The 26525-nt window shown below is 63.6% G+C and overlaps 1 protein-coding gene across 6 annotated transcripts; it reads right to left on the minus strand.

The window, feature by feature from the left end:
* Positions 1-2112: 2112 nt before the first annotated feature.
* On the minus strand, positions 2113-22835 carry TERT (telomerase reverse transcriptase). Of its 6 annotated transcripts, XM_022581329.3 has the most exons (16): positions 22580-22834; positions 21112-22474; positions 17067-17262; positions 15697-15877; positions 14633-14812; positions 13856-14014; positions 11186-11281; positions 10603-10688; positions 9720-9833; positions 9233-9304; positions 7346-7534; positions 5718-5844; positions 5008-5069; positions 4305-4429; positions 3407-3544; positions 2113-2929 (listed from the first exon to the last, which is right to left on the minus strand). In XM_022581329.3, exons 1-16 carry the CDS (start codon positions 22796-22798, stop codon positions 2826-2828), a joined length of 3411 nt encoding a protein of 1136 aa, XP_022437037.2. In that variant the 5' UTR covers positions 22799-22834; the 3' UTR covers positions 2113-2825. The 6 variants fall into 6 exon arrangements, with proteins under 6 accessions (XP_022437037.2, XP_089764775.1, XP_022437034.1 ...); XM_089908649.1 differs by lacking the exons at positions 2113-2929; positions 3407-3544; positions 4305-4429; positions 5008-5069 and adding an exon at positions 5076-5249 and having other exon boundaries at positions 22580-22835; XM_022581326.2 differs by lacking the exons at positions 2113-2929; positions 3407-3544; positions 4305-4429; positions 5008-5069 and having other exon boundaries at positions 5076-5844; positions 22580-22835.
* Between the last annotated feature and the right edge of the window lie 3690 nt (positions 22836-26525).

Raw genomic sequence — 26525 nt, forward strand, 5'->3', positions numbered from 1 at the left:
TCTTTGCTTCTCAGAATTTTATTATTTTCATGTTTCACCCTGAGGAGACTTGGTAGTCTGCATGGTGATTTTATAAAATAGATAAATCAGAGTGAGGTCTTACTCAGTTGAGCCTGACCAGAGCATACGCCCTTTCCAAGGGTTTTACACTTTAGTAAAAATACAAGTGACTTTGAGTAAAATTGGGACAAAATGCATGTAGTAGACAAACAAGGTTCTAGAGGCATGTAGAAGTCAGAAAACTGAGCCATGACTGACCTGTTTCTGGAAATGCCAGAAACAGGTCCAGGGGTGCTGGGAGCCTGTGGTGGCCGGTGGCGGGTCGGTGGGGTTCAGCTGTGGGGTCCAGGTCACCTCCCCCTGCATGGGGAACTCTCCGCTTTGGGCAGCAGGTCAGTCCTTCCCAGCAGGGGCACCGCCAGGCCGGCAGCAGGTGGGTGGGGTCAGTCCCACACTGATTATTTATGATGCGCTTGTGGACTTGGGTCCATCATAAACGCTCGGTCACTCGGACGCTGCAGCAGTGGCAGTAAACGGGCAACAGCCATAAAGCCCGGCAGGCGCCCTGCGCTCACGCTCAGCTGATCTGGGCTGCGTTAGCACCGACCCCGTCCAAGGTACACTTGACGGCACCTGCCACATCACGTGGACCCATCAGGGACATCCTGGAAGGAAGCCTTGGGAACTACTCAAGGTCGTCAAAATGCTGCTTTCCAGCCTCCGTGTCGTCCCCGGGCACAGGGCGGATAGCCGGCCCCCAGGTCACCCCCTGAGCTGCCCCTCCTGCTGTGTGCCCCGCAGGGCTCTGAAGGGCACAGCCTCAGTGCAGACAGAGCAGGGCAGGCCCGGGCGCTGGCTTCTCCAGGTGGAGGCGCCTCACGGGGACCTGAGGCCGGGCTGGACGCGGAGGCGGGGACCCTGACGGGCTGCTGCGAGGGTGGTCCGCTCTCACACAAGCCCCCTGGCACCTCAGATCCTATTGGTGTCGGCTGAGCCGTGTCCCTGCAACCTCGCCCTTACCCACCTCCTGAGCCCTGACCCTGATGCTGGACCCAGCCAGCCTCTGTCAGCTCCATCCCGGAGGGTCACTGCATGGAAGACAGCCCCCAGACCAGCCTCCAACTTACCTGGCCCCCAGCAGCACCAATACCACCTGGAAATAGTTTGATTCACATTCCCAGACCTGCTAGGCCGGAACCGTGTGTGTGGGCGGGTGGCATCTGTGTGGTCCACCCCCCACCAGGGAGCCCAGGTTGAAATCTGCCCCTTGCCTCCAAGCCCCCGGGCTCCCTGGACAAGCCCTCTGGGGTACTTGGCCATGGCCCGGTCAGGGGCTGACCACTGTTCTCCCCGGGTCTTCCACACGGCCCCCCGAGGCACGATCCTTGACCTTGAGCAGAGCCCCATATGCCCCGGCAGTGCAGGGAGGCCCCCGTGCATGAGGAAGACTCCCATAGAGACCTTTCCCTCGGGGACCCGAGCAGCTCCCCCCTGAAGAGCCCCCAACTTCCGGGAGGCCCTGTTCCCAGGCCTATCGTGCTCTTCCCCAGGCGCTGTGCCCGAGTCCGGCTAAGCGGATGTGACAGCACGTGACCAAAGGAGCCCCACAGCGGTCAGCACGCAGGTCACCCAGATGACAGAAGGGGGCAGACGGGGTGGACAGCCAGGGACTGCCTGCCTGAGCACGCCCACCTGCCCAGGTCCAGCACGTGGGGACAGGTGAGGAGACAAGCACTCTGGGGGAGGGATGGGGCTGGACTGGGACGGCCCTCGCTGCCCACTCCACAGAGCCCTCGGGAAGGAGGAGAATCCCACGGTCCACTGAGAAGGTAACGGGCAGAGGAGAAACATGCTCAGGAGGAATCCCGATGTCCTGGACCTCAGACCTTTCCTGTCCGTCCTCTCCCACGTGTCCATGGAGCTTGGCCAGAGCTGGCTGCAGCAGTGGGGGGTGCTGGGCCGGGCCCCATGGGAGCGCCCTCTCTGAGCCACCCACCCCTCCCTCCACATCCCCCCCACCAGGAAGCCCCCTCCGACCCCCGCCAGGCCGAGAACCCACGTGGATCTCGCACCCCAACAGTTGCACGTGTTTGTAATTACAGAACACAGTCCTCACTAGTACGCGTTTTAATACAAACTCAGAGAACGGTTGTAAGCTGTGAAACCAATCAGCAAAGGCTCCTTTCACTGGGGCGACAGGGCGGGGGGGCAGGAGGTGGTGCAGGAGTGCAATCAGGACGACCTGGGCCATGTGCTGAGAGGGCACCAGCGGGGAGGGCCCAGAGATGGGGGTGCGGGCGGGTGCAGAGCTTAAGGACAGGCGGGGTCGGAAGCAGGGGCAGGGCCGGGTGGAACCGGGCCTCAAACAGCTGACTGGGCCCTTCGCTTCTGGGGAAAGCGCCATGGGGCGTGAACCACGGATGCAGCCGGCAGAGGCACCCGGGGCAGGCACTGCTCCCGAGGTGGGTGTGAACGGCTGGGCTGGGCACTGACTGCACAGGTCAGCAGGAAGGAGCCCACGCCCACCACTCAGTCCCATGTGCCGCCCCGTGCCCTCGGGGACACATATGCCATCGCTCCAGACCGGGGCAGCCCCTGCAGCGAGGGGAAGGGGGCGACAAAGGGCCCCCCAGACCCGTCCAGATGCCTGACGCCCGATGCCCGGCTCTCCCACCTGCCGCTTCCCGGTGGTCAGCAGCTGGAGAACAGACCCCGTCACGGGAAGGCCACGGTGCGCGGGTCCTGCTTCCCTGAGGACTTGGGGGCTGCCCCCTCCCACTGGGCTCCGGAGCCCAGCCCAGCCCAGTCTGTGAGCAGGGCTGCCGTCAGTCCAAGATGGTCTTAAAGTCTGCGGTCAGGGCCGGGTCGGCTGCTGCCTCCAGGGCGGCCAGAGTGGCCTTCGGGAGCCGCCGGCACAGTCGGGCTCTGGCTACAAGGCGACTGAAGTCAGGCCACCAAACCCCCACCTACGCCCCGGAGAAACCAGAGACCGCCCTTCCCCGGGGCCCACAGGCACTTACACTGCCAAGCACCCTGTGTGCAGGCGGGCTTGGGGCGGGCACCTCAGGAGGGGGCAAGCACCCCACCCCTGCCGGGGGCATGGGGACTGTCCGGCAGAGGCCCAAGGGGGATCTGGGTCAGGGGTGCGAGGAAGGACACACAGGTGGGGGGCTGCAGGGGAGACGGAGGACGAGGACCCGGGGCGGGGTGGAGAGGTGGTGAGACCCGGGTGGTCATGCCAGGCCCCTGGGTGAGGGAGGGGGCCTGTAACCCTCGGGGCACCCGCACCCCTCACCTGGGGGCTCTGAGACCCGCCCACCTGCCCCTCAGACACAGAGGGGCCCCAGCACCGGAGGGCAGGGCCCGCACCTCACGAAGGGGCGCCTGGCACTCCACCCGCGCCTACCTGTCCGCAGCGCCCCCAGAAGACAGCTGTAGGTGACGCGGTGACGAGCTAGCTTGAGCAGAAAGGCGTGCAGGCAGAGCCACTGCGCGGCCTCGGAAGGAAACGGGCCGGAGGCGCCCTTGGCCCCCAGTGACATCCCTGGGGGACACGAGGAGAGGCTGAGGCCCTGCTGGCCCCGCCGCAGCATTCCTCCCCGGGGATACCAGGGGCCCCAGACGGTGCCCTCCTGCCGGGGGTCCCTCCAGGCTGATGGCATGAGTGAGGATTTGGGGGCGGCTGGGGGGGAGACTGGCCACTTCATTTCAGGGGCCACCCGACACGAGCACCAAGGAATTCTGAAAACGGAGACATTTTCTTCAACTTCTCCAAGAAACCTCCACAAACAGACGTGACGAAGAGCAAAGTCTGTTACACCCAGGACCTCAGAGACACGCACGGCCTGAACCTCAGACAGATCGGGAACGCCCAGGACGAGGTCGGAGGTGCAGACACAGGGGCTGCAGCGGGAGCGTTCAGGTGGGGACGCCCCCGAGGAGGCCGGGCCAAGGGGCCGTGAACCCAAAGCGAGCGGGCGCGCAGCTGCCGTGGGTGCCCCTCGCTGAGGTGGGCAGGGGTGGCCCAGGGCCTCCTGCGGACCCTGGCCTAGACTGACGCAAGCGCCCAGAGCCCCAGGGGAGGAGGGCCACCAGCTGGCCCCCAAGCGCCACGTCACTCTCCAGTCACGTGGCAGAGGGCGGTGAGCTGCTAGCAGGTTAAAGGCGCCCCGACACCCCATCTCCGCTGGAGAGGCAGGTGCTGCAGTGGCCGCGGGACACGAGGGACCCGGGACGGGCACAGGACGGAGCACGTGGGCGTGACCCCTCGGCCCGCCAGCCGTGCCCTGGTCGCCTGTGCACACCTGCGTTCCTGGCTCTCAGGAGGGCGTGGCAGCGGGACGAGGTGTCAGAGATGACCCGGAGGAAAAACGAGGGGTTCCTCCCGACTGGCTGATTAAACGGGAGCTGCAGCACACACGCGTGGAACCTGGGGATGTCAGCTCTGTCAGGGGCCCAGCCTCCCCAGGCTGCCCGGGGCAGGGCTCCCTGGAGACCACGGGCGGCAAGCCTGGCTCTGGGTCCCCGAGGCCAGCCGGCACGGTGAGTGAAGGACGGGGTCCACCTCCCCAGGATGGACAAGCAGCGGACTCCACGATCACCTGCCCGGCCCTGGTTCTTGGAGGGGGGCCGCAGAGCCACCCAAGGGCAGGGAACGTTCCGGAAGAGGGGCTGGAATGATCGGGAGCTGCATCCCGCCGTCCCTTCTGGGGGCGCCTGAGGGTTCGGGACCACACACGCCTCCTGTGCACTGACTGGCCCTCTGCTCGCCTACTCGCCCCTGCCCCGCGGCCACCCTCCTCCCGCCAGCCCCTCCCGCCGCGGGGACTCGGGCCGCCCCAGGCCGCTCGGGCCTCCCAGCACCGTCTGGTGCCCAGGAGCAGCGCCTCCAGAGCTGCCGAGGGCTCCGCGGAGACGCACACGCTGCTTCCTCACGGACCCGGGGGCAGCGCGCTCCCCAGGGCGGGGCCGTCGCCTCCCTCGTGGAGCAGCCACCCGTGGACCCACCTGTAGGCCTGCAGCAGGAATATCTTGTAAACATTTGTGAAAACTGTCTCAAGACTGTTCACCTGGAGTCATAAGAAAAAGCAATGTTGGCGATACCTCTGGTGTTTGAGTTTGTCTTTTGCTTTATTGCCCCATCAAACGGAACGAAAAAAAGGACCATCTCGGTAAGAATCCACCAGTCTCTCCCGTGAAACCCGCCAGGTCCTCACTGGGGCCCCTCAGCAGCTGTGGTGGAGTCAGGCCTGCGGGCAGAACAAGGGGGAGAGCCCAGCCTGGCTGGACGACGGCCTGGGCCCCGCGGCTCCAGCGCTGAGGCCACAGCGGTCCTGGGCCCTACAGCCTGTGAGGAGGGGCCCGGGCGAAGATGGCGGGGCAGCCGCGCGGCAGGGTGAGGGCCGGGGGCCCTGGACACACACACGCACATTCACCCACACAGTGCACACCTGCGCACACAGGCACAGGCACAGGCACGCATACCCACACACTACACACCTGCACATACTCGCAGGCACACACTCGTTCAAACACACGTAAACTCGAGAGTGCACGTGTATTTGATGCCTGATGTGCCTCCACACACGTGCACGCGCCCGCACACAGGAACAGACACACGTGCGCCCCCAGGATCTACGAAGTGCGCGCGGACCTTCAGGCGATGCAGCTGCCCTCTGCGCTCCGCAGCCCCAGCCGCCCACGGGCAACCCGCACACCTGCAGGTCCAGGAAGAGCCCATGGCACTTCAGCCGCAGGACCGCCAGGAGTTTGCGACGCATGTTCCTCCCAGGCTTGAAGCCCTGCTTGAAGGTGAGACTCGCTCTGATCGAGGTCCCGGCGTAACTGCGAGACAGCGTGGGGTTCGTGGAAACACGTGTGTCCACTTCACACTCTGACCGCCACACACGTCCAGCCCATCGGCTGCGCTGGGCCGGAATGGGCGCCTGTCCCCCAAACGGTCACGGCTTCACGGGGAGCCAGACAACCTGGTGGACAGTTCATGACTGACCGGTGTGGTCGGTGCCCGGACATGAGAGGGGGCGGCGGGAGCATGGAAAGCGTCTGCACCTGCGTCTTCTCGGGAGCACCCCAGAAAGAGGACCAAGTGCAGCCCTGAGGGCTCCAGCAGAACCGCGTTACCAGCGCAGGACGGGGCACACCCGTCCACCACCGTCTTGACACCTGCGCTTTTTATTCATGAAAATGCACAGGTTCCTGTGTCCAAGTGCATCGCGAGTCTCTCTGCAAAGCCTGAGGTTGGGCTGCGCGCTCTCAGGCTCAGTGTGGGGGAGGTGGGGGACGGGCTCTCAGGGGCCGAACTGCATCCCCCAAACTCACAGGTTGAAGCCCCGACCCCCGAGACCGTCTGGGGATAAGGCCTTTAAGACGGTGATTAAGGCAAAATGGAATCATAAAGGTGGGGCCCTAATCCCATGGGACTGGTGCCCTAAGAAGAGACACTGAGGGGCTGAACACAGAGGGTGACCGTGTGAGGCCTTGGGGAGCAGATGCGTCCACACGCACTCACAGGAGAGGCCCCAGGAGAAACCGGCCTGCGACACCTGGACCTCAGCTTCCAGCCTCCAGGACCGAGAGAACGGAAATGTCCGTGGTGTTTTTTGCGGCAGCCTGAGCTGACCGAGGCAGGGACCCAAGACTCTGTGTACAGAGCAGGCCACACGCACGGCAGCCCTGCTCCCCGACGGGCCAGAGGTGACCACGAATCCTGGTGCCCAGTGAGACCACGGAGACCCTTGTCTGGCAGGTCCTGGAAGCTCTAGTTCAGATCCACATGCTTCCCGGCGGAACACGCTGTGCGCCCCCGAGTCTGCCACGCGATTTCTTTTTATCAAAAACGCCCAGAAGGTACTTCCCTGGTGGTCCAGTGGTAAAGAATCTGCCTTTCAATGCAGGGGACGCAGGTTCGATCCCTGGTTGGGGAACTAAGATCCCACATGCTGCAGGGCAACTAAGCCCGTGCGCCGCAACTACTGAGCTCGCGCGCCTCGACGAGAGAGCCCGCATGCCGCAAACTACGGAGCCCACGTGCCCTGGAGCCCGTACGCCACAACTAGAGAGAGAGAAACTCGCACACCACAACTAGAGAAGCGTGCACGCCGCAACGAAAGATCCCGTGTGCCTCAACAAAGATCCCGCGTGCCTCAACAAAGATCCCGCGTCCTGCAACCAAGACCCGACGCAGCCAAAAAACCAAAAAGCGCCCAGAAAACGGCTCCCCCAAAGAGTCCATCCCCTAGTGCCCACCGCTGGCCTGTGACCCCCCTGGGGCTTTGGGCCCTGCCACGCGGGAGGACGCACAGAGCTGCGCGGCGGCAGAGCTCACCTGGAGTGGTCACAGCGCACCTCCAGGGTGCGGGTGTCCAGCAGCAAGCCGCACCAGGGGAACAGGCAGTGCGCCGGCAGCTGCAGGGGGGCCGCGCCGCCCAGGCCACTGTCCTCCACGGGGAAGTTCACCACCGTCTTCTGCAGGTTCGCCAGGCAGCCATACTCGGGCACGCCGTGGACCAGGGTCCTGCAGCAGGGGGGCCACGTCAGCCACCAGGCAGAGGGGACGCCACCCGCAGGTCTCGGAGGCACAGGTCAACGTCACCTAACAGCCCAGCGAGGCGGGCGGGGACTGGAGGGCTGGGACCATGAGCCCGCGAGGAACGCCAGACACAGCCCTGCTCTGGCCTCCAGGCTTCTGGGCAAACAAGTGCCAACGATTAGAGGCCAGGGTGGACAGGCCAGCAAGGGCAGAGGCAGGCAGCGGGGAAGGGGAGCACGGAAGCCCCAAGAACCAGTCCTGAAGGACGAGCGCACGCCTGGATGGCCCTCCAGGTAAGACAGGTGGGCGACTGAGCTGACGGGTCGTCTGGGACCCGGGAGACACGGGGCTCGGAGGGCAGGCAGAGTCCAAGGGATGGGTCCTCTCTGTGACGGCCAGCCGATGTGTCCACCTGGCGAGGCTGAGGTCCCCAGGTGTGCACACTCGAGTCTGCGTTAAGACCAGGGGGTCTGTAGGTGAGGCTGACACCTGCAACCAGCCGGCTTTAAAGGAGGACACTTCCCAGAGTGGGGCGGGCTCACGCATCGGGGAAGGGCCCTGAGAGCCAAACGGGGGTGTCCTGACTGCGGGGGTCGCCCACGGACTGCAGCCCCAGCACCTGCCCTTCCTGCCACCCGCCCCCGGGTTTCAAACCTGCCCAGCCAGCCCCACCATCACGCGAGCCAGCTCCTTTGCAGCAAGTCTCCTGGACGTGTGCCTGTCTGCTGCGCCCCCTGGTGGGACCCTACGGACACGCTCAGAGCTACCTCCCTGCCCAGCCCAACGACCACAGAGCAGCGCCGCTCCCAGAACTTCCCATGACAGAGGCGACGACCTCTGCGCTGTCCCCTCCGGTGGCCACTGGACACGTGTGGCCACTGAGCTCTCCAACTGTGGCCGGTGCCCATGCGGACCCGCGTGCAACACGGGTTTACATTTGCAGTGTCCTGTGCTGGGGCTGCCATAGGGAGCCCCAGGGCATCACAGCGGGCGGACTCTACAGGCTTCAAGCCTGGGGTACCCCGCAGGCAGACACGGGATACGCGGTTGCTGTCCAGGTGGGTTTCTCCAAAGGCAGCCCAACGACCAAAGTGACCAAAGTGTCAGGCTCGGGGACGCCTTGAGGGCTCAGTTTTGAACTTTCTCCTCCCTTGGAAAACCACGCTTTGAAACAAGCCCCCAGACTCCCGGGACGGATGGGGCACTGTGGCCGCAGCCCAAAGGGTCCCAGGTGCCGGGTTTGCTTTGGGCACCAAGCCCATGCGATCCCCATGCCTGGTAACCCCTCCTTCTTGACACGTCTGAATTCCCCGCTCTCGAAGACGTTCTCCGTGGGGAAGCCACAGGTGAGCCGTGCAGGCCTTTCCTCTTCCGTCCCCCGTGGTGCGTAGCGCACAGCCTCTGCTCCGTCCACCACCAGTGCATCATGGGCACCGAACCTCCAAGGAGCCTCTGCAGACCCAGCCCTGCTGCCTGAGCTCCTGCGGTGGCACCTGCGTCCTGACGGCCACGCCAGCGACAGGAGGAAGTGACGGCACTCTGGGCTCTCAGAGCCGCGGGACCACACCGTGTGACACTCCCCAGAGATGTGACGTGTGGGGAGCATGGACGTTCGCACACAGGTCCCACCGTCGTACGTGGGCCAAAACGCGCCTGCAGAGACACACGCGTGGGGGCCCTTACCTGAGGAAGGCTTTGGCTCGTGGCAGGTGAGGGGTGACCAGCAGGAAGTCGTCCACGAAGCGCAGGAGAACCCTGGACACGGATTGACCCCGAGATGAGGGGGACCCTGAACGCACTGCTTTACGCCCACAGGCAGCGTCCTCCCACAGGAGCCAACGCTGAAAAATTTAATGTCTGTGTTCCCGTGGACACGGATAAAGTGACCTTCTCCAAAGAATCTAACCAAAGACTCTGGTTTCTGTGGGATTCGGCTCCAGCTGTGGATGCCGAGCAGGGGCCCTGCAATTGGGCCGGAAGCACACGAGCTTGGCGCTGGTCCGAAGCCCCGGCCACACAGAAGGCCACGTTTACTCCCCGCTTGAGGCCTGCTGACCACCTCCTGTGCACCGTTATGAGAAGAAAGGGTGAGGCCCGGTCTACATCCAGGAACAAAAATACAAACAGGCCCCAAGCAAGGCAACACCCGCCAACACAGAGGGTTCCATACCCATCCCGCTGGATTCCGGGGAAGAGCTCGTTCTCCATGTCTCCGTAGCAGAAGCTGCAGAGCAGGGTGGACAGAATGGAGCCCTGGGGGACCCCCTGACACTGGACGTAGGACCTGGGGGGCAGGACGTGGTTAGAAGGTGGGCCAGCCACGGTGGGCCTCGTGCTTATGTCGTAAACACATGCACAGACGTGGAGCACAGACATACGTGCACACGCGTGCCCACGCCGCACCCGCCTGGGGGAACATGAATCAAGATTTATCACGCTCCCCCGTGAGGCCCTGCCATGCCTCGGTCACACGTGGCACGACCCCTCTCCACGAAGGTCACAGCGGGTGGTGGTGCCCCTGGGGAGGAGCCAGGGGCCACAGGCGTGGCCCTTCCCGTGGAGAAAGTCCTCTTCCCACCCGGTGCCATTTACACGCACGTGCAGACGTGTTCCCTTTGTCAAAATTCGCCCCGTTGTGCAGTTAGCACGTGTGCCTCCCCAGGGTGTACGTGTTTTTTTATATTTTAACGTGATTATCTTTAAGTGCTGTAATTACTGAGAATATAATAATAATGAAAATACACCCTTTAACTAGAAAGTTTCCTGAGCGTGGCCCACGGTTAACGACCTCCGAGAAGGCGCCACGGCCCAGGCTGACCTCTAACGGCCGTGGCTGTGAGCCCGAAGCCCCCGGGCTCTCCCCGGTCGCACACGGGGTCCCGCTCAGGCACTCGCCCAGGCCGGTCTGGCTCCACACACGTTAAAAAAGTTATCTGCCGGCTTCTGAACGCAAGGACTTCCCACAACCGTGGGAGCCTTGCTCTGTCACCCGGCCGCACGGCCGCAGTGTCTGTCCGTGGCCGGTAAGGGGGAGCCGCGGGGTCCGGACTCACCTGCCACCGATCCTGACCACGTGGTTGTGGACCAGGCGTAGGAAGAGCTTGAAGAGGCTGCCGCCGGCCTCGTTCAGGGAGCAGCTCTGCGAAGGCAGGCGGGCGTTCACCAGTGTGGATGCCGCCCTGGGCCAGCCGGCGGGCCAGCCGGACGGCTCGCGGTGGGGGCCCCGGACCCAAAGGAAGGCGTCTGGTGTCTGGGAGCCTCACATCGTGGCAGGGTCGCCCAGAGACTATTGTGCACAAAGCATGGGGACCGCGAGGGCCGACCCGCTGCTGGCAAACCTGGCTTTGGGACACTCTGCTCACACAAGGCAACGGTCACTCGATGGGCTAGCTCGAGGCGGGTCTACGGGGCAAACCCTCTCTTGTCCTCCTAGAGGGAGTGGGCTCGCCTTCGCGTGACCTCGAGACCAAACTGCGAGCGAAGATGTACAGCAAATCTCAGAAGAGCCGCGGGCAAGAGGGTGCGTGAGGCCCAGAAGAGGGAAAACGTGGCCAAAGGCAGCTGCAAGTCTCTGCCAGCCACAGAGGGTGTGCACGGCTGCCCCGGACCCAGCAGTGAGCAAGCGCCCGCACTGACCTGCTCGATGACCACGGCGTCCCTCAGTGAGCCCGCTGCCTGCAGGCGCTCCACGAACTGTCTCATGTAAGGCTGGAGGTCCGTGAAGGTGGACACCTGCTGGCCGGGAAGGCGGGGTGAGGCGAGTGGACGCCCCCCCTCCCCAAGCCCCGACAGCAAGGGCACACTCAGAACGGGGAACAGAGCCTGGGAGGCCCCGCCATGGCCGCTACGACCAGGGATGAGATGCAGAGCACGGCCGCCTGGGGATGCTGGGGAGGCGGGATGCAGGTGGGCTGGGGTCTCAGCCCTCAGGGTGCATCCCACCTTCACCCCGACTTCTCCCCAAGGCCTGTATCCACCGTGGGAGGTGGAGCCCGAGCAGAAAGTGGGGGCTCTAAGGCTGAAGATGCCGGGGTTCAGAGCCACGAAACAGCTGGGACTGAGGGGCAGTTCCCGGGGGAGGGGCTGCAGAGAAAACACCCTCAGCAGCAGGCGCCCCCGGAGCCACGCCCAGCCCCTCCGAGAGGACCACACTGGGGAAGGGCCAAGTGAGGGAGACCAGGCACCACACTGTCTAGAATGGACCCCCGCCGAACTGAGGTCACGGCTCCACCACTGCCAGGAAAACACCACCCGCTCTGGAGAAAAGCTCGCAAAACCCTTACGTTAAAACCCCTATTTACAAAGTCTGGCACACCGGGAAAAAATTCCAAAAGCTACAGAATAGGCCTGTGTGGCCAAAACCACCCACAAATCAGCAGACACAGACACGACAGAAACCTGCCTGCAGGCGATAGTTTCTGGCATTTTAAAATCACTCAAGATAACACTGCTAACAAAACAAAGATGGAGGATGTAACCAGAGCCCTGGAATCTGTGAGAAAATTCACATGGATTTCTAAAACTGAAAAACAGGCTGGCTAAAATTAAGAATTTCATAAATGGGTTTAAAATCAGAGACAGAAAAGAGCAGGCAAGTGAACCAGAGGACAGGTCTATAAATGCCCAGATTCCAGCAGAGACGGAACACGTTAAAGCAGCAGCCCAAAAATTGACTCAGAACAGACCCTGGACTGAACGCCGCAGCTCTAACGAGAAACATTCTAAAGGAGCATCAGGGTCAGGTAGCCGGGCAGGTGCGCCGCTCAAGCACAACACGGCTTCAGCCCCACACTGAGGATAAGCTGGATCCCTCAAAACAAAAGCATCTCCACTTGCAAAAGAAAAGGTGAGACAGGCCGAGAAGGCGCCTGGGAGCCCACAGCTGCCCAAGGACTTGTCCCCAGAACGTGGGAAGATCCCCTAAGATGGATGACCAAGGAGACAGCCTGGCAGCACCGGGGAGATGGGATGGGCACCCCATGAGAGGACACAACCACGTGGCCGGTACACAAGGTGCCCAGAACCGGATCTTCCCAGGCCGAGTCCCACAGACAGGACTGCGCTGCCCCACCGGGCGGCCGGGCTGCAAGCTGCACCCCTGGTCCCTCGGTACCGCCAATACCGCCGCCAGGGCCCCCCTGCAGCGCCTGCAGCCGCGCTGGAACCTCTTGGGCAACATCTCCTAAAACTACACAAGCCTGGAATCCGCCCACGGCAACGAGGACTTTGTTTCCCAAACGGCACATCACGGGGATGCTGGCAGCGGCCTCACTCACGCCCAAAGAGGAACCGGCAAACGCCCACCCAGCGGAAGGCGAAACCTCACCGCGCACGGCGACCGCGGACAGAACACGGAGACACTGCTCTGGGCGGCTGGACCCCAGACGCGGCGGAAACCGGACAGGAGGGCAGAGTTTCCCTGATTTCACATTACAGAGTTAGAGACAAGCGAGCATGTCGCCGTGCTCGGGGTAGGAGAGGTGCCCCCGGGGGCGGGAGGGAGTCCCGCGGGCGCTGCGGTTCTGGGCCGTGAAGCGGAGAAGACGTCATCCCTGTCCACAAACCCAAGATCCTGTGTCGCACACTCAGGACTCGCAAACCATGCTCACCAGCGCCTTGTGCTGGGGTCTTCACACGCACCTTTTCCAAGAACTTCTGGGGGAACTACCCCCCGCCACGCCTCCAGTACACACGCTGTTTCGGCCGGGGTGGGGTGGGGAGGTGATCCAAAAGCCTTCCCGACAAGCGCTAGGAAACCCCCCACCTGATGGCCTCGGGCTCAACCGAATGCCCTTGTCCCCTCCCAGCCCTGCCTGGGCCGGAGGCCCCAGGCGGCTGCGGCGAGGGGCTGCCCTTCCACCCTCGACCCACTGCGCCCACACGGACAGCAGCGCGGCCCAGGAGTCCCGGGCGAGGCGCCCTGTGGCACCTCCCGGCCCATGGAGCACACGCGGCCCTGCTGCGTGGCCGCTGGGACACCACGGAAACACGCGTGGCTCTGCTGCCACCAGGGTCCCTCCTCTCTGCTCAGCCCGGTGTGTAGTCGGGGCCCTGCGGCTGTGAAGGGGCAGCGGGAGGACAGTAACCGACGGGAACACCAAGAGTGAAGATGACGACCGTGCGTGCGCAGGTGCGGGGGGGTGAGGGGGTGGGGGGGTGGAGGGGCACGACCACGCCCCCCCACCACCACGGCGCATGCCCCTCCCGCAGACCACGCCCCCCACCACCCAACGCTCGCCTCCCGCAGAGCGCGCTCCCCAGCACCGAACGCTCCCCAGCACCGAACACACCCCAGGTGGGGCTTACGTGTCTCTTGAAGGACTTCCGCACGTGTCCGCGGGCAGTCCTCTGGACCACGGCATACTGGCGCACGCAGTACGAGTTCTCATGGGGCCGGATCACGTTGGCTATCACCTCCGCCAGCCTGTCCTGGGGGAGCGCGTCGTACGCCCCCGCCACGTCCACCTACATGGGAACCGAAGTGCCTGAGGACGCGCTCACCTGGGCCCCGAGTTCCCGGTCCTGCTGGTTGTGACCTGCGGTCAGCAAACCCTGGGGTGAATCGTACACCAGGGGACTGGGGAGACCCTGGACTCCCCCTCACACTGTCCCGTCCCCGTCCCCCACGCCCGCCCCCCACGGGGCTCTCGCTGAGATACCCACATCCCCCGGACTCTAAGCACCCTCAGGGCGGGTCTTCGCCCCTCTCTCTGAGCTGCAAGCTGATGACCAGGAGGCCCCTGGCAGATGACCAGGGCACCCGGCGCTGGGGTGTGAGCAGGTGTCTCCTTCCCTGAAGGAGCTGCCGTGGAGTTGGGGTGCAGTCACGGAGTCCACTCCACAGGGGAAGGCACAAAGCCTCCGCCCCTGGGAGCCAGACACCCCCAAATGGAGATGGGGTTCCCTGCCCTCCCGCTCCCAGAAGAATTTGTGGGACGTGGACGCGGCTCCACCAAGGGGTGACTCGTTCTGGCAAACACGGGACTGCAAAAGGCTGGCCACTCCCCACACCGGCAGGGGCCTGAGGCGAGGGGTCACCTGCAGGGCCGGTTCCCTTGGTGGGGGTGGGAATCGGGCGCCCACCTTGACGAAGTAGAGCGGGGCCACCGGGCCCCGCGCCCGCAGGGGCAGCACGAAGGCCTGCCAGGCCCTGTAAATGTCGTCCATGCCCAGCACGGAGGCCCCCAGAAGACCGGGGCGCCTCAGCCGCTCGTAGTTTAGCACAGCGAACAGGGTCTTGACCTGGGAGGTAAGATGCTGGACCTGCAGGCCCAGCCCAGGACGACCAGTGTCACCAGAGGGGCCCCAGACCAAGGGGATGTGGGGTCAGACAGCCCCCAGGGACGAGAGGCAGGCCCCCGCTCTGTGCCGCCGCCGCTGCCACCCCTGCCTACCCTGCCTCCCTCGGACCGCAGAAGGGCCAGATGGCTGCCCCCCACCATGCCCACCCCAGACCCCAGGGTCTCCCCAGGGACCCGTCCTGGGATCACGGACACCACGTGTGGAAAAATGCAAGTAGCTACACCCTTGGTCCCCTTTACTCACCTGGTCCCCCCCCACCCAGCGAAGAGGGGTGCTGCCTCCTGGGGGGCCCCAGCCCCAGCGGAGAGGGGGGCACCACCTCCTAGGGGATCCCAGCCCCACTGGGCGAGCACTTTGTCTTCGCTCATGGACCAAACCCCCATCAGCAGCGACAGCTTCTCTTTCTCACGGTAGAATCACCCCCAAATCACCCCCAAATCCTACAGGGAGGCGCATGGAAGGGGTCAGAGCTGCTGGCGAGGCAGAGGTGCTGTGGCGGGGAGAGCAGTCACGGGGGCTAACCATGGGGGTGAGGTCCTACGGGGGTCCTCGGGACCCTGGCAGGCTGGTGACAGCTATCGCATGGTCCCTCTGCCCCGGAGAGCACACCGTGCCCACCCCCGGAGGATTCCAGGGGCCAGGGGCACAGAGGGTTCCCAGAGCCCATCCAGCACCTCACAGGACTGGCCTTCCTGGGAGCTCCTTCTCTGGGCCCGGGAACCCCCATCCACGGCACCCCACCATTCCACGGCCTCACTGGGGCTGCCAGCCCCCCGAGACTCTGACTACAACCACCAGGCCTGGGGTTCAAATGCACTTTGCCTAAAAGCGGCACAAGCGGTGACCTTCCTGTCTCTGTGCGACTTCCCGGCTCCCACGACGTCGCCCATGTTCACGATGGGCCGCAGCCCGCTGGGCTTGGGGACGAAGCGGAGCTTGGACGTCGGCAGAGCCGGCCTGTCCTCCTGGAGTCGCCTGACATCTGCCTCGGAGAGCTCGCGGAGCTGCACGCGCTCTAAGTGTTGTCTGAAACAGAGGCGCCCGTGGGAAGCCGGGGCGGGCAAGCATAGCAGCCACCAGTGCCCGTGAAGTCGGCAGAACCCATGCCCAGCACCCCAGGCTTGTGGCGTGGCCGGGTGTCAGCTGGAGGCCCCTCCTCGGCAGGGCCAGGACACCCAGTTCCCGGTGGACAGAGCCCCGGCTGGTGTAGGCCGGGACCCGCGGGCCAGCGAGCCCGCCCTACTCTACACAGAATGGGCAGGGAGTGCTCGGCGTGGCCCCCTGAGGAACAGAAATGTCTCCCCACGGGCCTGCTAGCTCCTTGTTACCTGTGATCTTCAGCCTTTACCCCAAAACCACCCACAGGGAGGGCCTGGGTGGCCCCTGCCTCCTGGCCGCTGGGGTGAGGATGCTCCCTGGGCTGGTGGCCCCAGGGGTGAAGCGTGGTTCCAAGCACAGCCCATCATGGGATTCAAACACCCACCAGGCAGGGGTCGGGCCCCATGGGCCCCACAAGGACAGCCTAAACGCCCGCTTTGGGTCACATGGCGTGAAATACTTAAATGGGGCGCCTTCACTCAAGACCACGATAAAGGCGTCCAGAGCCTCCCCCCACCAGACACAGGAGGACACGGGCCCCAGCACGTGCGCTCAGGGACCCCGGCCCGGCTCCCTCCACAGACGTCCTAACGCAGGGCACGGCTCTGGCGCAGACGCTGAGCCCTCTGACACTGGGTGCCTCGGCAGGCCCGGCCCGTGTCTTTCGGGCTGTCACCCCATCCATCCTGGCTGGATCCCAATCCAGCTGACACCTTCCCAGTCTTTCAAAATGGACGTAAGACAGTCAGTGAGCAACTGAGACACATCTCACGGCCACCACACGGCCCTTCAGCCCCCGGGAGGCCTGCTTCACGGCAACACCTCTGCCCCAGACGCGCCCCACTGCACGGCGTCAAATAGGCGGGTCTGTCATCTGTGTCATCCTCTGTTCTGTGCGGATTAAACAGCACCGGGCCCATGTGCCAGGGGGAAGTAAGCGGCCCGCCCGTACTGTTTCAGTCCAGACAGACTCCTAGACCCCACAGACCATCCAGCCCAAGCCCCCGGCTTTCAGGTAAGAAGGGGCTTGCCGGAGTCCGTGACGAGGGCGGGGTCCCTGGAGGAGCTGGGCGAGGAGCCCTGGGCAGGGAGAGGCCGTGGTTCCCGATGGCCGTACCTGATGCCGACGCTCTGCAGCTGGCTCCAGACGCGCTTCCGGAAGAAGAAGAGCCGGTTCTTCTGGAACGTAGTCTCCGTGACATAGAAGAACGCCCTGAGCACCTCGACCACGTACGCACCCATCAGCCAGCACAGGAACCTGGCCAGGACGGCCTCGCGCAGACGGTGCTCGGCGGCCGGAACGCAGCGAGCCCCTGGGAGGAGAGAGGCCGGTGCTCACCCCACGTGCTGCCTGAGCGGCCCCTCGGGCCTGGACGGCTGCACACGCGGCCCATGTGCTGTGACTCGGAGCCTCGGGCAGAGGAGAACGTGGGTATCTCAGCAACGACGCTTCCCCCATTGCATGTTAAAGTGACGATGTTGGATCACCGGGCTTTGATAAAAAATGTCTTTAAGTTAGTTTCACCTTTCCTTTTTCACTTTCTAATTGGGGCTACGGAAAATCTGAAATGTTGTATGTAGCTCACGTTACGTTTCTACTGGGCGGCGATGACGTGGAACCTCATTATCTGTCCCCTTTACACACAGGCTGGAGAGCAGAGGCTGCTCTCCACACGGGGGACGTGCGGTTGAGGCTGGAGTGCATCGCCCCCGGGTGGCAAGAGCCAGAAATGCCTGGGCTTTACCAGGCTGAACACCGCGGGCAAGCAGACACAGCCACACACCGAGGGACGCCCGACGCCGCGGGGCTCCGGACCCAGCCACGGGCCAAGGTGAGCGCGCTCCCCTGCGGTCCTCTGCATTTTACTCTGTGCACTCGGAAACATCTCCAGCAGAGGTGCATCTCGAGAGCTGTCACCAGGCTGCCAGGGGGGCCTCACTGCGGACAGAGCCAGGGCTTTACCACCCGTAATCGGCATGAAAGAAACACAGAGGAGAAGAAAGGGGCCCCAGAGGCAGGTCTGGGGCAGGACAATGAACGGTGAGCAAGGAGAAGAGAAGGGGGGATGAAGCTACATAACATCGGCTGTAGAAACAGTACCAGCAGCATCTAACTTGGGACACAACTGGGTTAGTGGACGGAACAGCTCAAGTGTGATGTGGTTCCAACACGCAAGGCCCTTACACGGTTCCCAAGGTAACCAACCACCCAGAGAGGGTAAGTGGAGGATACAAAGCTAACGCTGGGAGCAAACCCAACGCACGCACACCCACGTGAGAAAATGCACGTCAGGAAACGAGGAATAAAAACGCGGAAGAGGGGGCCAAAGTGCAAGGTGAAAACTGCATCCACACTCGCCTATCATCACAGGAAATGAAAGAAAATTACTCCCGGTAAGTGGTAAAGACTGTCAGAATGGATTGAGAATAAACAGAAAACGTCAGCTCAGGGCTTCCCTGGTGGCGCAGCGGTTGAGAGTCCGCCTGCCGATGCAGGGGACACGGGTTCGTGCCCCGGTCCGGGAAGATCCCACATGCCGCGGAGCGGCTGGGCCCGTAAGCCATGGCCGCTGAGCCTGCGCGTCCGGAGCCTGTGCTCCGCAACGGGAGAGGCCACAACAGTGAGAGGCCCGCGTACCGCAAAAAAAAAAAAAAGTCAGCTCAGTGCTGTTGTTAAGACACTTAAACCGCGTATTCTCATAGGATACGAAGAGGTTGAAGATAAAAACTAAATAATGAAAAATGACACAAGCAGGAAATACTAACCAACGGGAAGGCAGGTAAACACACTTTACGGTAAAAAGAGCCACTAAACATTCATGGGGAAGATTAAGTCTAAAATGTGCCGGCAGCTAACAACCCATCGTGCAGACCGTGCAGACCATCGGGGCAAGCAGGAAGGGACACACCCACCCCCTGGGGCCGTGTACCCTCAGCATCGCGTCATCTGGAAGGACACACGTTTTGCACGGCACCCGGCGTGGTGACCACAGCACCAACCCCGGCCTGCAAACACACGGGAACCATTAGTGCTAACGCCACACACGAGACCAAGCCAGTCTCCACAGGCTCCAGGCCACCGCGGTCCTACGGACCCGCACGTGGCTGAGTCAGAAATCAACAGTAAAAGGCAACTTAAAACTGCCACACGTTCGGAAAATAAAAAATATTCGTCCAAATAACTCCAAGATCAATGGGGCAATCCCAGTAGAAACAGAAAACACCGAAAAGCGGCCGATGGAAACACGGGCAGCTACTGCGGGGCTGGGGAAATGCACAGCCGGGGAGGGAGTCGGAGGGGCCGCAGGTGACTGAGGAGCAGAGGGGTGGGGAAATTAAGAGAGGCCGACACCCCGCTGAGACATCAGAGCCACGCCTCAGGTCCATGGGGCTCAGGGGCGGGAGGGGGGAACGCTCCCACCCGCAGCTCAGGAAAAGCAACCGTGGTCGGATGTAGGCGGACAGGGTGGGCCAACCAGAGGCTAAGGCAGCGCGCAGGAATCCTTCTGGTGATGTCTCTAGTGACACGTGGCCCCAGATGTGGACAGCCCGGTTGTCTGGCCTCCGGGGCTGGGGATCAGGGAGCTGACAGGTATCCGTGGGCAGCATGGCAGGCACGACAATGGCCTCAACAGAGGCAGAGGAAGCTGGCGCTGTGGATGGAGTGCCTGGCCGGCACGGAGGAAGGGCAGCATTCCGGCAGGAGAGGGTGGAAGAGGCGACCTCGGAGAGCCGAAGCTCAGAGCAGCATTTATTCAGCCAGCGGGCAGAAGGCGTGGCTGAGGCCATGGAAAGGCTCAGCCCGGGGCACAGCTCAGGTGAGCAAGGGCCCAGTCGCCCGGGAAAACACCACCTCCTCAGTGCCTGCAGCTCGAGGGGTACGGGGACCCCATCTGAAATCGGGGCCAGAGCACAGAACTCAGAGCCTGCTTCCACAAAGCAGGCTGGGGCCCCACGAGCACAGAGGCGTCAGGTGAGGGCCTGGTCTCCCGAGCCCGCCTCCTGGAGACTCATCCACGGCGTCCCACGCGCAGGGAGCTGCTGGTCAGGGGGTGTAAAAGTCACGCAAGATGCAAAGTTTCTGGAGATCTGCTGTGGGACACCGAGCGCACAGTGCGCAGTACCGTGCTGTCCACCTCAGTGTTGTTTAAGAGGGTAGGTCTCATGTCACGTTCCCACAATTAAAAAAATTTTTTTTAAACCAAGTTGCTGAAGGTCACCCTGACTGTCCGTGTCACCTGCCCCGGGGTCTCTTGGGGAGCCAGAAAGGGTGTGCCCCGGCTGCACCTGAGGCCACCGCCCCGGGGACTGTCACACGCACGGGGGAGGCGGGGGGCAAACCTGGCTCTCACAGACGACTTCCTCCTAGAAGTCGTGATCATCTCAGGAGCGTGGGGTGGTCAAACACAGGGAGAGCAGGGAGGGTGCTGGGCCCTTCACTCCTGGCTCCGCCCTGCCAAGGAGGGTGCTGACCCAGGCGGGGCTGACAGTGGCTGGGCCGGAGGAAGCCCAACGTCAAACCCAGAACACCACAGTGGGAGGGACACGGCAGGCTCAGCTCCACAGAAAAAATCCTGCCGGCGCCCACAGAGGCTGCCCACTGCCCTGAGACAGCGGACAGCGTCCTGATGCTCCCCTCTGACCCCTGGTGACGCTGGGGCCTTGTTCAAGGACACGGTCTTTTCACTCCTCCCACCTGCCTGGCCCCGACCTAGTGGAGGCACAATGGGAACTCACATCGGGATCCGCGTGTGGGCTGACCAGATCCAGCGGGGAGCCCAGGAGCCGCACCCCCCAACCCCATAAACGGGGTTCTGGGTCCAGCCCCCGTTTCTATCAGCGGGGCACCACGCCAAGGCGATAAACCTTGACGTCAAAAAGGGTTATGAATGACCCGCATACACGCCCACAGGACCTCCTGTTGATCTCCGTCTGTTGGCGCAGCCCTAGACCATGTGTCCCGCCTGCTCACCGCCCCTCCCCAGCGCCCAGAACCTGCCGGAGCCCATGAACGTCCGGAGATTTATGCAAACTGGATGGGAGAGGGGGACAGAGGCAGAGAACTCGGAGTCACCCGACAGCCACCAAGAAGCCCCCTGCCCCCCGAGCGAGGTACGGAGGAGGCCCTACCGCACTCTAGGTCCCGAGGTCGGGTCCCTCACCTGGGCTCCCGCGCAGCCAGGCGCAGTCCTGCACCTTCATCTTCCAGGTCAGCTCCTGCGGTGAGAGCTTGCCGTGCTTCCCCAGAGAGAGGAGCTTCTTCACATTCCTCAAGAAGCGGCGCTCGTTGTGCCGGGAGCCCCAGAGGCCTGCGGGCACCAGCCGGCGAAGACAGGCCCGCAGGAGGCCGTACACCTGCCAGGGGCTGCTGTGCTGACGCAGCAGCTGGACCAGGCGGCGCGAGCCCGCGTCCCCCTCGGGGGTAGCGGCCGGCCTCTCCCCGGAGCGGGCGCCCACTCCAGGGCTCTCCTGATCGCCTGACCCTGCCGGCGTGGTGGAGGCCGGCAGTGGGCAGTGCGCCCTGAGAAGTGCGCCGTAGGGGCACCGCACGTGGTTCTCAAGCAGCTCCCGAAACAGGGGCCTCATCCGCCAGTAGCGCGCGGGCAGGCGGCGCATCCTGCGCGGAACCCCTGGTGGCCGGGGCTTAGAGCCCAGAAAGATGGTCTCCACGAGTCTCTGGGCCCCCGCCAGGCTGGGAGGCAGGGAGCAGAGCAGGAAGGAGCGGCGCAGCCGTTCTTTGCTGCCCGAGCAGTAGAGGAACTGCTTGGTCTCAGCCCACGCTCGGGGACCGGGCTCGCCCTGGGGATGTGACGGCCGCCAGGATGGGGAGCGAACACCCCCCTCGCCGCCCACCAGCGGGAAGGGGCGACGGGTCCTGGGCACGTTGCCCTCCTGAGACTTGGTTTCCGTGGCGGCTCTGGTAGGTGTCATCACGCGGGGGTCGCTGTCGCTCCGCCCAGGCGCCCTGCCCAGGTGGGCCCCGGGCGCCTGCCCTTCGGTACCACGCTCGGGCTCCAGGCCATGCCTGGGCTTCTTGGCTGGAGGCGGACGGCCCCCCGCGCCGCCCCGACGCCGCCTCACGCCCTTGGCCGGCAGCTCCCGGGGTCCCCCCGCCTCCCCGTCGCCGCCATTCCCGGCCTGGCGCGTGAGTCCGAGGCCAGTCCGGGTTCCGCCCGCGCGTCGCGTGGGCCGCGCCGCGGCGGCGGTGCAGAGGTCATAGAGCGGCGGCCCGCACACCTGGTAGGCGCAGCTGGGGGGCACCAGCAGGTAGAGTGCGCAGCGCGCCAGCAGGTGGGTGAGCACGTCATCGCCCACGCGGCGCAGCAGCAGCCCCCACGCGCCGCTGCCGCGCAGCGTGTCCGTCACCGTGTTGGGCAGGTAGCTGCGCACGCTGGTCGTGAAGGCCACGGGCGGCCCGCCGCGGGCCCCGTCCAGCAGCGCGAAGCCGAAGGCCAGCACGTTCCTCGCGCCGCGCTCACAGAGCCTCTGCACGACCCTGGCCACCAGCTCCTTCAGGCAGGACACCTGCGGGAGAGGGCTCCTGAGTCGCTGGGGACGCAGGTACGTCCTTCCCCACCCCCTCCACCACCACCGCGGCGGGCCCGACTGGAGTCCCCGGAGGCAGCCCACCTGGCGGAAGGACGGGGCGGCAGGGGGCGGCTGCGCATCCCAGGGCACGCACACGAGGCACTGGGCCACGAGCGCGCGGAAGGCCACCGGGTCCCCGCGCCGCACGAGCCGCCGGTCTTCGGGCCCCAGGCGCCGCACGAAGGTGGCCAGCGGCAGAACCTGCCGGTAGCGGTCCCGCAGCAGGGCGCGCACCGCCCGGCACCTGGGCGCGCGCGGCATCTTCGGAGCAAGGGGGGGGTCCGCGCGGAGGAAGGGGCGGGGTCGGGAGGAGGAAGGGGCGGGGTCGCGGGAGCCCCGCAGCCCCGCCCTTAGTTCACCCTGCGGGCCGCGGGTGTGGCCCCAGAGGTGTTTGCGCCCAGGTGCCTCGAGAACCTGCTCCGACCGCGCAGCTGCTCCGCGCAGTGTCCCCACCCACACGCCGTGACCCCTCCCAGGGCGCAGGGGTCTTGCGAGGGTCGCACAGAGGAGAGGCTCTATGGTACCGAGGGAGGGGACCATAACGTGGGGTCCCTGGGGGATCTGGTGCATTCTGCGCCCCCGCGGAGCGGGTCCTTCTGGTGTGTTACTTTATCACGTGGGCCGTGACCGGGCAGTGAGGGATGCTTTGGGGTCCAGCAGGGGCTCATGGCAGCGAATTTGTAATGATGTGCAAAGAAGAGAATGGACCACCGCCCCTGCCCCGCGGGCCTGGGGAAGCCAAGGCAGCAGGCGCACCCTGGACCTGGACCGGCACGCGGTGGGGCTCCTGGAGCTGTTTCCCGGCTCCGGCGGCTGGCAGTGGTCAGCAGGCAGCGGTCGGCGGGCAGTGGTCAGCAGGCAACAGCGGCACTTCCCCCACTGGCTCGGTCTCCCTGACCCCAGGCTGTAGTTTCTCTTTTTGAGTTCTACTGTGATCTCCACCAAAAACAAAAATCCTCAAATCAGTTCCCTATGAATCACCCACCTGATGGGTTGGGCAAAGGAAGGGGAGAAGTTGAGCTGCAGGCTCCCTGGGGCACAACCTGCAGGCTCCTGGCACCTGCCCGTGGCCTCCCTCCATACCCAGAGCTGCCGCTCCCTCCGCAAGCACCAGGAGGAAGGTGAGGCTGGACAGGTCAAGGGCCTGCCCCCAGGCTCGCAGCCCCAGGGAGAGAGGAGGAGCCCCCGCCTTGCAGCCCAGCCGCAGACCCTCCCCAGGCCTGGGGCACCGTTCTGACAACGGCTGGTCATGTGAGCCAGACAGTTCAGAGCAGTCGCCCTAATGACATTCCACCCAAAGCCAGACGCTGCAGTTGTTCAAGGTTGAGTCGTAAGAAATGGGAAGCTTCTGGGTCTTGGGAGGCTTGCGGGGACGAGGCACCTGAGTTTGGCAAACACTGAGCGGCTGAACAAATGTTAACCCTTCACAACGTTAAGAAGCGTGGTCAGAAATTGCTCGTCTTCATGGCGTAAACAGGCCTCCGCTACCCCTCCGCCGACGCCGCCGCTCACATTCATCCTGCTTGCTCTGGTCTGCCCGGCTCGTAACCCTCGGGACTAAGGGTGGCTCTCCTGGAAGTCCACTGCGTGAGCGCCGCAAGGTCTCTGAGACTTGCTTGTTTCTGCCAGTAGAGGATTTGGGGCGGCTTTGGGGAATTTGTTCTTTTCCAACAACTAGAAAATGGAGAAACCAGCATATAAAACAATTTTTTTTTTAAAGAAGAAACAGAAGCAGTGTGAATAATACCATGTTGAAGTGAGGAAACTTTTCCTAGAGAGAATGGAAATCGTTCATCTCCTGAATACTCTGTGCACTATTACATGTGCGGTTAATCCGTCTCTGGAAAGCTAGGGGTGGTCTCAGGTCACTGCGCCATAAAACATAAAGATGTTCCCAGAAAAAATTTCATATTGTTGGCTTATGACAAAATACAGCAAAATCCGATTCTAGAACTTCTGGAAGGCAGTGGATGGGTTTCACACTTCATACCTGGAAATTTCTAAACAGTGGATTCTGTGCCAGGAGCCAAATATGTGCCGTTTGTCACTGAAGGGGCAAACAGGGCCCCCTGCCCCCCAATTACACAGTAGCCCGACTGAGGTTTCCTACTGCGTGTGCAGTGATTGGACACCGGGGCTGCTCTTGGGGAGCTGGTGGGGGGCCTGCAGGGCTGGCAGTGGACCATCGCCCCCCGTCTGCGAGGAGTCACCGCAAGGCGTGAAGAGGGAGAAGCCCAGCAAAGGGAGGAAAGAGGGTCCCAGAGGCTCCAACCAGTGGGCATGACCGGAGCCCTGGCCAGTGTTTAAATAAACGATTACGCCATTGGTTCCCGAGCAGGGCTGTCCGAGGGCAGCGGTTCCCTCCTGCGTTCGCTGCCACTGGCCTCGGGACACCGCAGCCCCGCGGGCGCAGGAGGGCCGGCTCTGGAGGGCGGCCCAGGGAGGGGGGACAGGCCACAGTGACGTGTCTGGCACCACCCCATGCCCACGGGCTGACACACCTGATGCACGTGCCCACCCCCCGCCCCAGGCACCCTCGGGTCTGCAGTCAAGATGTGGGACGGCACCACCAGGACCCAGAAGGGTCTCAGCCGAGGAGGTTGCTGGCTGAAACAGATGCAGTGCAATGTAGGGACACATGCAGACTGCTGAACACAATGGGGTAAAAACAAAGCAGGCCAGCAGCGCAGCCCCAAGCCCAGTGCTGGGGCCTGAGGACCAGACGCTGGGAGGGGAGGGGGGGGGGGAGAGGGGGAGGGGGGAGGGGGAGGGGGGAGGGTGGGAGGGGGAGAGAGAGAAAGAGAAAGAGAGAGAGAGAGAGAGAGAGAGAGAGAAGAGGGATGGCCTGCGGACCCACCAAGCTCTCTGACCCCAACCTCTGCCTCTGTGGCTGCGTCCCCCTCCCTGACCCTGACAAGGAGCCTGCGATTGGCTCAGGGTCCAGCTAGTCCAGGGCCGCGTCCCGGCCTCAGAGCCCCTGGGAAGGGGCATCCTTGAGCGTCCTTCTGCCTGCCACAGTCAATGCAGCAGAGCAGCCGGTCGAGGGCAGCGGCTCTGCCTCTGGGCTCCTCTCCCAGCGCCCCTGGTGGCTAATCCCCTGTGACACGGTGGACACCAAGCCAGGACCGGGACACTGACCCTGGTGCAGTGGGTAGGTAGAAGGCAGTGTCATTTTGTCACCTGTGTAGACTCGCGTGCCCAGCACTGCCATCAGGATACAGAACTGGCCGCCGCCTCTGGGCTGGGCCCCCGAGTTCCCCCCTACACGCACGCACATACACCGTGACCCCTGGTGACCACTCGCCTACTCTGTGCTGAACCGTGTCCCTTCAAGACACTGACATAAATGGGACCATATTACACGTCACCTCAAGGTGACTTTTCCACTCAGCATAATTCCTGTGTGTGTCAGTCGTCTGCCCCTTTGATCCCGGAACAGCATTCCAGGCCTGGATGGGCAGCTAATGTAACCATGCGGCCTGTCGAGGGGCGTTTGCGTTTTTCCCACTTTGGAACCGTGACGAATACAGCCGCCATGAATGGCTGCAGACAGGGTGTTTGTTGTACATAATGTACACAATTCCATGACTTTTCGTCGCTCGGGGACAAGCGCCCAGGGGTCCGGTCGCTGGGTCACGTCCTAAGTATATGTCTAGTTTTCCGTTTTGCATCCCAACCAGTGCCATATGAGAGGTCCCTCGCCTCTTGGTGGTGTCGCTGATTTTTCCTGCAGGGACAGACGGGTCCTGAGAGGCCTGGACTCCAGCAGCGCTGGAGACACCCGGGAGGGGGCGCTGATGCGACAGCAGGGCTGCACGCGGGCCGAGGTGGGTCTGGCTCAGGGAACAGAGAAGGCAGGTGATGGGCAGAGCACTGCCCTTCGTGCTGGACACCAAGGGGTCGGGGGGCGGGGGGAACATCGCCGAGACAGCCTTAGGGACCAGCATTTAGGAAGTGTTTTCTGGAGAAGCAAAGGGGCAGAGGGGCC

Source organism: Delphinapterus leucas, chromosome 3 (assembly GCF_059928025.1).
Source record: "Delphinapterus leucas isolate spDelLeu-1000000601 "Yukka" chromosome 3, BTC_Dleu_Yukka2, whole genome shotgun sequence".
Lineage (NCBI taxonomy): Eukaryota > Metazoa > Chordata > Mammalia > Artiodactyla > Monodontidae > Delphinapterus > Delphinapterus leucas.

Bases quoted from the DNA above. Each gene is read 5' to 3' on its own strand.
- TERT (XM_022581326.2), bottom strand. From the start codon at position 22,798: ATGCCGCGCGCGCCCAGGTGCCGGGCGGTGCGCGCCCTGCTGCGGGAC. The intron at 22,475-22,579 runs GTGGGCTGCCTC...CCTCTCCCGCAG, and splicing joins CCGCCCCGTCCTTCCGCCAG to GTGTCCTGCCTGAAGGAGCT. The intron at 14,813-15,696 runs GTCACCGCTTGT...CTGGGCCTGCAG, and splicing joins AGTCGCACAGAGACAGGAAG to GTCCAGCATCTTACCTCCCA.